Source organism: Glycine max, chromosome 16 (assembly GCF_000004515.6).
Source record: "Glycine max cultivar Williams 82 chromosome 16, Glycine_max_v4.0, whole genome shotgun sequence".
NCBI classification, from domain to species: Eukaryota; Viridiplantae; Streptophyta; class Magnoliopsida; order Fabales; family Fabaceae; genus Glycine; species Glycine max.
The window spans coordinates 6,075,306-6,087,926 of NC_038252.2; the positions used below are offsets into that span (position 1 = coordinate 6,075,306).

The 12,621-nt window shown below is 29.9% G+C and overlaps 1 protein-coding gene across 1 annotated transcript; it reads right to left on the bottom strand.

Moving 5' to 3' along the window:
* Positions 1–298: 298 nt before the first annotated feature.
* LOC100791368 (lysine histidine transporter 1) lies at positions 299–6,880 on the bottom strand. The gene is made up of 8 exons (XM_003547627.5): positions 6,610–6,880; positions 3,152–3,309; positions 2,333–2,716; positions 1,460–1,853; positions 1,227–1,332; positions 1,007–1,098; positions 845–913; positions 299–752 (listed from the first exon to the last, which is right to left on the bottom strand). The coding sequence occupies exons 1-8, from the start codon at positions 6,658–6,660 to the stop codon at positions 654–656; spliced, it is 1,353 nt and encodes a 450-aa protein (XP_003547675.1). The 5' UTR covers positions 6,661–6,880; the 3' UTR covers positions 299–653.
* Between the last annotated feature and the right edge of the window lie 5,741 nt (positions 6,881–12,621).

Here is a 12,621-nt window from a genome sequence, read left to right on the forward strand (position 1 = left end):
ATACTTTTTGTTGAAATTGATATAATTAAATGTGATTAATTATAACTTTCTTAGTTAATGTGTCATGTTTTTTTTTTATTGAGACTAAAGTACTTATACAATTATTCAGTAAAGTTATTTCAATTAAAAAAAATTATTTTAAGTCAGTTATGTCCAACATTAGAGACCAGGTTTAGGTTCGAAATTAAATCCATGAACCTATTAATATTTCACAATAGACAAGAATAAATGTAAGCGCATTCTAAGTCATTCTATGAACGCCCTTAGTTCAAACGAGAGTACAGGAATGAAAGACTAGTAGAAATTACAATAACTATACAACAAGGTCATTAGTAGAGGGGTTCTGATGTGAATTCAGTGGAACCAAATAAATATAATAGCAAACACTTTAAATAGAGCAAAGAGTCGTGAAGTAAAAATTGACAAAGAAAATATATATAAAATTCCCTTTTCATAATTTTCTTTTCCACTAACAAGCAAGTTGCAGATGATCCTCCTCAACCAATGCATTCTTGCATTCTATAGTTAAAGCACCCAGCGACCTAAGATAAACCAGATTCTATAACACATGACTTTTATTGAGCTTTCATTCCCTTCTTGTATTTGCAATTGCATGCTTCAGATTCCCATCATTGACTCAGTTAGGAATGAATTTATGAGTAGAACTTGTAGTCCTTGGCACTAATTATGATTGACCTCAATCCTCCAATTGGTGATAAAATCATCAACAATAGGCCAAACACAATGCAGATCTGTAATTAATGGGGCAAGATTAATCCTAGCTTAAAAAATGGAATCTCAACTAAAGGAGAATAATTGAAACAAAAATCAAAATTCAACATACCCAGTTGGCCCACCAAGACATGCTGAATCTCCTTGGTTTGTAGATCGCAAGCCACATGACGCAGGGGAGCTGAAAAATTAAGCAAGAAAATTAACAGTTAAGAATTTATTTTCCCCCCTAAAGATTATTGTGTGATTAAATTCACCAATGTATTTGGCTTACAAAGTATGTTGTTGGTGCAAAAGCAAATCCTCCAAAAAATCCTAGGAGACCACCGAAGAATGGGAAGGTAATAGCAACGAACATTGTGAATGCTGAAAACAAAGAGAATAATATATCAATTGAACTGAGTCACAAACCAAAATGAAATGAAATCCATTAGAAGTGAAATATCTGCTTATGACAAAACATACACTTCAATGATTACGAAGTGTTTACTTACCCACATACAGATTGCGTACAATAAAACGAAGTGTCATACTAGGTTTAAAGTTCAATTTCTTCACCATCACAGTTTCAATCATGTCAAACACTGGCATTGCATAAATCTACAAAAAAAAAAAAAAAAAAGAGTTACTCTTGATGACTTCTGTTTTTTGAACCAAAAAGAAAGGGTGATGCTAAAATCAAAAGGGTTTTGGATAATGGACAAGAGTAAGAGAAACTGAATTTCACCTGATAACTTCCAATAACATGGATCACAACAAACATATTAGCCATTGCAATAAGCCATTTTGGTTTCTCTAAACTGATGAGAATGTTATCTTCAACTGTATTGCCGAACATCCAGTAACCAATAAGGGCAACTGGGAAGTAGCATAAAGCCACAACTATGTAAGCAACAACCACTCCTCTCCACATAGGACCCTTGGATGGTTTCTCTGGTGTAGATGGAATTGTTGCTTGGATTTCCAACACCACATTGTGTCCAGCATAGGCAAAAGCAACATCCCCAAGGGCACTAAAGAAGTTAAAGACTGTTCCTGATGTACTCTTAGCTTTGTAACCATATTCTACATTCTCTTGAACACCCTTATGAGCAGAAGCTGCCCAGGCAATTGTAGAGTAACTGTAGGACAATGTAAACATCAAAGTTGAAGTTAGCATGTTCAATTCATGTTTCCTTTTGTACTACAATTCAAACATCTAACTTTAAGGTGGTTGATAATAGACAAGGATAATAAAATTTGGATATAGATAATAAACTTAATTGCTCTTTTAATTCCATTACTATTGTCAATTTGTAATTTGATCTCCTATTTTTTTTTTATCTCCCAGTACTTTAATTGTGTAATTTTGATTTATCTGTTAACTTGATATTTAATATTTAACAGAAATGCTAACATGATAACGTAACAAAGTGTCATGCCAGTATGAATGTGCTGACATAATAGTGCCATAGAGTGTCACAATAGATTGATCAAAATTAACAGTAAGAGATCAAATTTGTAGGAAAAAAAAATAAGGGAACTAAATGTGCGGAATGAAAATAAAACGAGGACCAAAAGTTTAATTAAACCTATATAACTAAAAGGTTATGACTTGTACCTCAAGGACATAACTGCTGCTGCCAGAGATACACCAGAAATGGAGTTGAAGTTGGGCAGGTGAGACAGTACAAAGTGAACAGAGGCAAAGATCATAATGAAGAAGGTCAACTTGATCTTTTTGCAGCTGTCACACACAGTGTCATGGAACTTTTGCAAGGATTTTCCCCCAGTAACCATATAGACAATGTTCACCCCAATTTCCACCACAAGTTGTTGAGGCACCACTATATAAAGTCCTAGCTTCTCCCCAAAGGCATACTGCCCCAGTTCATGATACCTATCAAAACGTTTTCCAGGTACCATTTCATGCATCTCAACCATTTGCCATAGAGTGTACAGGGTGATGATCCATGACAGGATTAGTACAGTTACACCAGGACCCCTGAAAAAAAACATAGTGATTCTCAAATTAAAAAACGCATAGTATAGTATATATACTAAAAAGTTGTTTATCTTTTTTTATTTCTTTGAGGTCATGGAAGTGGCCCAGTCAAATTATAAATGACAACCTCTAGGAGTTAGGACTATTGCAAATGCTAATCAGTATGTTACCATGTTTTTCAATTATTTTCAGCATAACTTTCAACAAAAATATTCTATAATTGATTTCTTAACCAAGTTGACAAAACCCAATAAATATTTGGAGTGCTATATTCAACTCATCCAATTTGAACCTCCAACATTAATTCACTAGAAAAATTCATAATATTTTGCAATAAACATTTTTACCTTTTGTGCATAATTATGTGATCAAAAGATGTTTAAACAATCTTTAATAAGAAAAAGGCAAAATGTAACTTGGGTTTGAGGGATATACCATCCAAGCTCAGACATGGCATATGGGAGACTAAGAACACCAGCACCAACCATGGCAGTGACATTGTGGAAGGCAGAGTACCACCATTTTGCATTCCTTGAAGAAGTAATTGGAAGCCAATCATTAATTGCCTTCTGCCTCTGTAATTCCTCTTCAGTCTGTTTAATCAGCAATGGCAAATACAATAATGAGTAAGCCTAACAAAAGAACAAGAATAAAACATTTTACAAGGAATCAAGAGAAGAAAAAAAAAAAGGCACAAGGCATAGTTTGGAATCTTCTTATGCATAAGGGGCCTCTTTTGATTTGATGGGCCACTCAAGGGCCAAGGCTAAGTTTACGGGTAACAGGTGTGGCCAATGAATTGTGCTCCAACAACTGTGGAACACATTGTCCCAAATTTCTAGGAAAATGCAGTTTAAAGGATGTCATTGTAACATTCTTAAGTGCTTGTCTTTATCATGTGACTTTGACCGTCAACCATTATGATTTTCGAATTAAAAAACACATATAATTATATAACTTAAAATATTTTTAATTTAAACTGATTTATTTGACATGTGTTGTAAACTGTTAAGGTAAATTTTTAAGAACTTTGGGAGTAATAATATGTAAAAAGTAATTAATACTGATATATAAAGCTACACCAAATAACATCCCAAAAACTTACAATAACACAAATCAAAAAAAAAAAATTCATCAACAATAACAATACCAAGTACTGTTTTCAGGAAAAGAAAAAAAGTTAAGAAGAAATAGTAGAGAAAAAACACGTGAAAACATTCATCATGAACGAGCAGTAGTTAATTCTAATTATTAACACCAATTTTTTTAACAAAGAATTTCTTTAATTATAATACTAGACATTATAAATATGGCGGAAAAATGTCATAGAAATAATTGATGCAACCTTGTTAGTTGTTATATACAGTAGTACATTATATACATAATATATCCATTTTTTCTTGAATACTTTTGCTAAATTGGTGTGTTTGAAAGATTTTAAGAAAGTTTATTCTTTATCTGCAAAATACGAATATTAATTAAAAAGGGGATACAAGAAGTACCCCACATAACAAAATAACAAGATTTTAAGAAAGTGATAATAGCAAGGAAGAACTATAAAAGAGGATCAATTGGAGTTAGTAAACATTGAGATAAACTCTAAAGTAGCTAATCTAGAATATCTAATCTGATTCAAACCCATTAGGTTATAGTAAATTAAATGGGTTGACCTAGTTAGATTTCTTTTTAGAAAAATAAAATAAAATAAAGGAAATAGGTCTGCAAGGCTCCGTGATTGGTACGTTAGTATGATATTTTTCTCCAACCGGTATCACACTTTCAACCTTTAAAAAATAAATTAAAAAAACCTGTCTCAATCCAACTCAAAATTAACACACAGCTCTAGTGAGTGTTAGATCCTACAAACTCGAACCTGTTATTTTGACCAATTGGGTTGAGAGGCTATATTATATATAACCTATTTTAACAATTTTAAATTAAATTTATGAAATTTATTTGCTGGTTGGAAAACATTATCCTCTAATAAGCTGTAAAATATGCAAAAATGAAAAAAATGAAGACGGTGAATCATCATAGAAGAAATAGAAAAATGCCCAAAGCTAGCATGCCTCATTATAAAGCAAGAAAATTTTCATGCCAAAACTTACCAATATATCAAGACTAATACGTGTAGGGCCCACGAATCCAAGTTGATCATAAGAAGTGAAAAGAAAGTTTTGATCCTCGTCTAAATAGACATGCGTATAGTTTACATTCATCATTGTTAGATGTAAGAAATGGTAAAATATTTGGAAAAATGCTAATAATATTTTTTTCTTATCATTCTTTCTATTAAATTTATTATTGGATAGGTTTTACGATTTTTTTTTTGACAGCATGTAAATTTTATGAAATAATTGTTTGAACCCGTTCTTTATTTGGATAAGAAATAACGTGAAAATTAATAAATATTATGTTATAAGTTTTTGTTAAATGTTAGTCAATATATTATGCACATTAACCAAAAAATTATCAGTCAACTATGCATTTTTGGGACCCGATTAATTCTATTCGAATTAAATAGATTCATGAAAGAAAAATATTTTTTCAATACCTAAATTTATCTTTCAGACTTGAAAACCATTTATTTCTAAAGGCGTGTTGACTTTCCAGTTTTCCCGTAACCGATGAAGAGGAGGAATTTATGGAGTAATAATCGTTTCACTAAAACATCAACTGTTAAAATATACTAGTAGTAGTTTATTCTATTTTGTCTTGAAAATTCAAATTCTGTTTATAAAGACTAAAGAAGCACTGAAACATCAACCTGTATAAAATATGAAGTAAAAGAAAAGACACGCTAATGACATCTCCGAAGAGATTTATTTGTGCATGCGTATTATATACTCCGTACAATAAGGTAATTCATGTTTACCCATAGTGTTTACTAATGGATAGAGTAAATTACACTAGTAAACTAATCCCTCGTACATTACACTAATCCCTTAACCTTCCTATAACAAAGGTCAATGTTAAAAAACAAGAGATATTTATATAATTTTATAAAATTTTAGTGATTTGTGTAATTTACTCGTGAATATTTATGTACCAAACCACGTGGAGCCATAACAACAGGCAGAATTAAATGCCAATGAAATTAGTTTTTTTTTTTCTTTTCAACTTGTTAGGAAAAGGTAGGAACGAATTGGAATCTGGACGAACTGAGTGAATGTGACGGTCAAATATGGCTAAGAGCCCAGAGGCTTCCCACATGCCACTAACCCCTATATTCACATGTATCTTGAAGAGAGCATAGAAAAGAGGGTTTTGGCTATTAATGATATCTCACATGAAATTGGCCAATTTCTCAGCCAAGAAAGGGAGAACAAGGAAGAGAATTCTACACTCTTTAATCCCAAAACGACTTTTAGCCCTAAAAAAAGTAATTCCAGTACGACTACTATTCACTTTGAAGTGAGTGATCACAGTAGTTGATGAAAAATTAATTATGGTCAATGTTACGTTTTAGAAAATTTGTGACCATAATTTTAATTACAACATCAAGAATTTTGGGTTTACCACCCCATCGGTTTCTTTTGCCTTGTAATTTCACATAACATCAAGAATAAAACGATATAGTGATTCCAATTTAAAACCTTACTTACATATTAAAGAAATGAATATATTGAAATATATATCATCAAGATTAGAGGAGTAAAATCCTAAAATAAATCAAGGTACCTCCGTCATAGGATTTTAATTAAATTACATTTTCCATGTGATTGTGGGGACAAAAAATTTCTTGACGTTTATGAACCGTTTTTTAAGATCATCTTCATCTTTGGTTTTAATTTTTATGTTAATAGCAGATACGATAACAGAGTATATGAAACGAAGAAACAATGATAATAATAAAAATTGGTATGCAAAGAGACAGAGAAAAAAAGACTTACAGCGTTTTTGAGATAATTGTTATCAATTGGTGTTTGAGACTGAGTTCCCATGATAACCCAAAAATCAGTGACCAGCGAAGAATACAGAACGCGCTTTCTGAGCTTTCAGCTTTGTAATAAAACGCAGAATATGGAACTTCTTCACCTTGATAGTATAATTATCACCGCTACATAACAAGTCAATTATCACGTGAAGAGAGAGAGAGAGGGAACAAAAAGAATAGAAAATCAGAGAGTTCTTGAAAACCCGAAGAGAGATTCTTATATATATAGTCTACAGAGATAGATGTCTACGTATTATAGTTCTGTTTTTCTATTCGATCGGAAGTTTCTTCGTTTCGGCGCTGTCTTTATTTTTTTTTTCTTTTTCTTTAAACGTATTTCTTTTTTCATTTTTTAAGATCCTTTAGGAAAAAATATTTGGTATTTTTTTTTAAACCAATGTATCCTTCGCCAGAAAGTAAAAAAACTCATGTCAAAAGTACTAAAATCCATTTAAGTAATTAACAGATATTTTTCTATACATACAAGTCAAAGATTCAATATAGTAGTTAGTATTTTATTATTAAGGAATCACAATCCTAATCATAGTGTCATGAATTTTATTAATGGTCAAAATATATTTGATTACAGTTAATTTTTTTTATTTTAAGAAATAAAGGAAATAGATTTTTTGTTTTTAAAATTGACAAGGATCTTCACTTAGAGTTGGGGATCTAGGGTTTCTTAAAACATGATGTTTTCTCAATAATCGAATAAAAAGTTGTTCTAATAAAATACTTATTTTCTAGCAAACTATTTTCTTAATTTGAAAAACTTAAAATTTATCAAGTTATCACGATTCAGACATTTCTCATATATAGGAAATTCTCACGATAACCAAATAGGAAGTAAATCTAAAATAATTATTACTTTCAACTCAATGTTTAAATATTTAATAGTTAATTCTAACAAGGTGTGAATTAAATGATTTTATAAAAATAAATTTATGTTCAGTAAAAAAAATGTGAAATTTATATTTATTTATCATCTAAGTTATCTATCTTTTAATAGAAATTATTTGAGTTTTCTTACTAGCTCAAGAAAAATATTTAATAATTAATAATAATAAGATAAAAAAGAACTAAATTTTAAAAAAAAGTATTTTAATTTTTTCAAAACCTTGCACCAGATATGCTTACATGATGCAACTATATTAAAAAAAAAAAAAAAAGCAATTTAAACCACTAGTTCATTATGTATACCTCTACTTAAGTGTTCGTGGTAAATTTTTCATAACAATTCGATGAGAGGATCTAATTGAAAACAAAATAAAAGTTCAGGACCCAATTAAAATAAATTCAGAGATCTAATTAACAATTTTGTAAGAGTATGGGGACCCAAATAATTATACCTTAATAAATTAATACAATTTTATTAACATATCCTGTTTATATTTTAAACTATACTATTTGTTTTTCATATTTATACAAACTTTTTTTTACTGCATATCTATACAAACTTGTTCGACACAAAGGTATTGTAGCTAGTTTATTCTTGAAACCTTAGCTATAAGACTGCTCTCGTTAAAAGATAAAAAGTTATTAGTTTATAAAAAGTACTAAGAATCTCTAATTCTTTGTACACAATAACTATTTAATTTGTAATCATACGATTATTTTATATTCAAAACAATATCATGTTTATATATATATGTATATATATTAAAGTTTATTTTTAATACTAGCCAAATATCTTAATATAATATATTATTTAAAGAAGGGAAAAATATTTTTTTTATCTGCAATTATAAATATATTAAATAGCACAAAAAGTGCTTAATAAAAATTACATCTCCAAGGTTCTCATAGCACTGCATAATTCGATAATGCAAAATCAATCAAACAACAAAATCAAATACATCAAAGAGGAACTAAATCTAAATATATACTCACTAGTTCTAAAAATCAAACCAAAATAGTACTCAATCCACCTACAAACTTAAAAATTGCTAGAGAAGCACTTAGATCAGCTTGCCAAAGTTGATATGTGATTAAAAAAAAAATCTCCTTGAAAAGCTTTCAACCATGACTATAAAAAAACAAGATTTTGTGCCAAACTTTTTCATTGTCAAATTCTTTTCCTTCAAATACCGTTTCAGTTGGCTGACTCCATAGAATCCAAAGGATAGCACATCACCCCACCACCCACCATTCATTTGCTTTTCTGCCTACCAAATCATGTGCATGTTGCAAAAAATGATCCAATACTTACCGAGGCATTGGAGAATTTAAACCCATAATATTGTATCTAACGTTTCCAAATATTGTGTGAAATAAGACATGCAAAAATAAATAGGGTAAATCCTCTACCTCCTGTGTTTACAGAATGTACACACTAGTTTTTGATCTTGGATTTGTCTATGTTGTAGATTCACTTTTGTTGGTGTCCTATTCATGAATATTTTCCACAACAAAATTGACACCTTTGACGGAATTTTAAGTTTCCACATACCCTTAAAAAATCCACCTTAGATGAGTCAAACCTTGAACCATACAAAACTTTGTATGTCGAATTCACTATGCATGAATTTGAAGTATCTACTAACCAAATCCAATGATCTTCCCCTCTGTTGCCAACATTTGCACCCTCCAACACCCTAAAAAAATCTTCCACTACCCTCTTTTCCCATTCAAATCACTTGCTTCTCCAAACAAAACCTTATACCCACTTACCATCCCTCCACTCTCCCATATTCCCAATCACCTCTCCTTGTTTTCCAAATTTGTGAAAATTTTTGCAAATTAAAGAAGCGAACAATATGGTTTTAGTCTCAATACTTTCATGAAATTTTGTTTTTAGTCATTGCAGTTTCTTATCATTCAATTTAGTCTATGTACTTTACAAAAAACCTTGTTTTTAGTCCCTCCTCACATGGTGTTGACATCATGTCTTACATGACAAATATATTCATTTATCGTGTGAATTTAAGGAAACAACGTTCAAAAAACAAAAGAAGATACAAGAATAAATTTGCAACAATGGTTGAAGAATAACCATGGAAACAAAGACAATTATAGAGCCCTTGAAAGTCATGATTCAATGTGTTAGGAGAAGACATATTAATAGCTTATTCTTTTTTAAAAAGTAAAATACTTTTTTGCAACACTTAATCATTTTAAAAAAACATATTTTGTTTGTCATGTGAGACAGAAGTTAACCTCATTTGTGAAAATTCTTAGAAGAGGAACTAGAAACAAGTTTTCTATAATGTATAAAGACTAAATTAGATGATATGAAACATCCAATACTAAAAATAAGATTTCATAAAAGTATAAGAACTATAACCTTGTGTTTGATCCGAAATTTCAAAATTTTAAGGAATTTGAAATGTCTAGAATTTGAATTACTTTGATTTTAATTTTCTTCATTTTTCAAATATTTTGTTTGGATAAATCAATTCAAATTTTTTCCCTTTTAAATTCTTTGTTTGGATAGGGCAATTCAATTTTCTCCATATGCAAAATTTCAATTTTATATTTTAAATAGATAAAATTTTAATATTAAACTTTATAGAAAATAAACACAATCTAATTTTGAAATATTAATTAAAAATATTTTCAATTTTTAATAATTTATAGATACAAAATATTGATAATTTTAACTAGGGTTGTTTTGTCTGACCACAACCAGGGATGTTTTTAAACCGACATCAATCAAGACTATTTTTTGGTCTTTTTTGTCAAAGTATGTCGGGAATATTTGTCAGCTGACATTAGTCGGGACTATTTTTTGGCTAAATTGGTTGAGTCTATTTTTCAGTCGATGTTAACTAGATTTTTTTACCAACGTTGGCTAGGGTTTGTTTGGCCGACACCGGCAAGGGTCTTTTCAAAAGACATTAACCAAAACTATTTTTAGCCAACGTCGGCCTAAAAAATCCTAGCAGGCATTGACAAAAAAATCTATCCAATATTGACTAAAAAATAGCTTCGTCGATGCCGACCAATAGAACCTACCCGATGTCGGCTGAAAAACATCATTAGTCAATGTTGGCCGAAAAATCCATAGTCAAAGTTGGCTAAAAAATAATCCTGACCAATGTCGGACAAAAAAACCTACCAAACATCGGTTATAAAATAGCCTTGGCTGATGTTGGCTAAAAAATAGCTCTAACCGATGTCAATCGAAAAAACTCTAGTGGATGTCGACTATAAGAACCTAGTCGATGTCAACTAAAAATAGTCATGTCCGATGTCAGTCAAAAATACCTAACTGGTGTTAGCAGAAAAAACCTTAGCCAACATCAACCAAAAAACCTAGTTAATGTGATTAAGAAATAGCTCTGGCTGATGTCAACCAGAAAACCCTAGTCGAAGTCAGCAAAAAAATCCTAACTAACGTCGGCTAAGAAAATCTAGTTGACATAAGTCAAAACACCCTAGTTAACATCGGCTACAAAATAACCCTAGCCAAATTGGCTAAAAAATAGCTTTGGGTGATGTTGGCTAGAAAAACCTAGCTGAATGTCGGCTAAAAAACCCTAACAGGTGTCTACTCAAAAGTTAGTAATGATCGATGTCAGTAGAAAAAATTTAGCCAACGTCGACCAAAAAAATCATTGATCAACATCAACTGAAAAAACCTGGATGACAACGATAAAAAAAATCTTTGACCGACGTTAGTAAAAAATTTCCATGACTGACGTGAGTAAGAAAATAAGTCTAACCAACATCATCTAAAAAAAATCTTAGCCGATATCAGCAAAAAATAGCTTTGGTTGACATCATACAAAAAAATTCTGACCGAAAAAATCTCGGTCAACGTCAGTGAAAAACAACTTATGTCGATGTTGACCTTAAAAACTTTGATCACCTGTAGTTGTGAGTGTTGAGCGATAAACAATCGCAAGCAAGAACGTGAGTTAGAGTGAATATCTCTAAAAAAAAAAATTCAAATTTTATATTTTTTGAGAGAATTTAAAATTTTACTGTTTTAGTCAATCAAAATGATTCATAAAAATATCAAAAATTAAATCTCATTTCAAATACTCTATTCAAACAAACTATTTTATCATGAATCATTTTAAATTCTTTGAAAAAATAAATTCTCCTGTTAAATTGTTTCATTCAAACACACTATAAATATATTTTTTTTCCTTTCAAGAATGGTCCCATGTCTTTTTTAATCATAAAAAATCAAATTTATTTTTTATAAATTGATTACACTTTTTTTTCAATTTTTTTTATTTCTATACGAGTTTAAAAATCTTGGTATAACTAGAGAATAAGTCATTTTTCTAACAGACCGTGGAACATGTTGTTGCGGTATCATTGTATTGACTTTTTTGAGTGTGGAAACCGGTAGCCAGGGGCAGAGGTACGTATTAGCCGAGGGAGCCATGCCCCCCTTATTTTTTTAATTTTTTTAATAATTAATATAAATATTTTAATCATAATTCTTTTACTTTATTAATTTTTAATTATTAGATAAGATTTTACTTTACTTTAAAGGCTAGGTTACGTGGCCTGTTGGCTTTTCTTTGTGGTTCCAGTTCATCCATGAATGTTAAGTAAATATTCTTTAAAAAAACATAGGATAAATTTTGAAAATTCATTTAATTTTAATGTATTTAGAATTCCTTTATTAGTAACCGTGTAGAACATATCCAATGATTTTGATATAAATAACCCAATTTATCTCACTTCAATTTTAAGCAACTTAATTAATTTTCTTTTTAATAGACATTTCTATTTACAAGTTATTTAACTCACAAATATCTTATTTATTTTCCTAAAAAAAATATATTTATCTCTTATTTTTTATTTGTAAAATTCAAAGAATATACTAATAAATTTACAATACTCACTTTCATTTGGTAAACAACTTATGAGTTATATATGTTGATGTCTCTAATTCTAAGTAACTCAAAATTACATGTATCACATTATCAAAATAATATATATATTTTTAAGCAGCCCATTAAACAATTTTTATTGTAGATTCTAATAAATTCTTTTATTAATTCTTTCA

Coding starts and splice junctions, on each gene's coding strand:
- LOC100791368 (XM_003547627.5), bottom strand. CDS start 6,660: ATGGGAACTCAGTCTCAAACACCAATTGATAACAATTATCTCAAAAAC. Junction 2,717..3,151: donor GCCATGTCTGAGCTTGGATG/GTATATCCCTCA, acceptor GTTTTTTTTCAG/GGGTCCTGGTGTAACTGTAC. Junction 1,854..2,332: donor GCAGCAGTTATGTCCTTGAG/GTACAAGTCATA, acceptor ATTGTCCTACAG/TTACTCTACAATTGCCTGGG.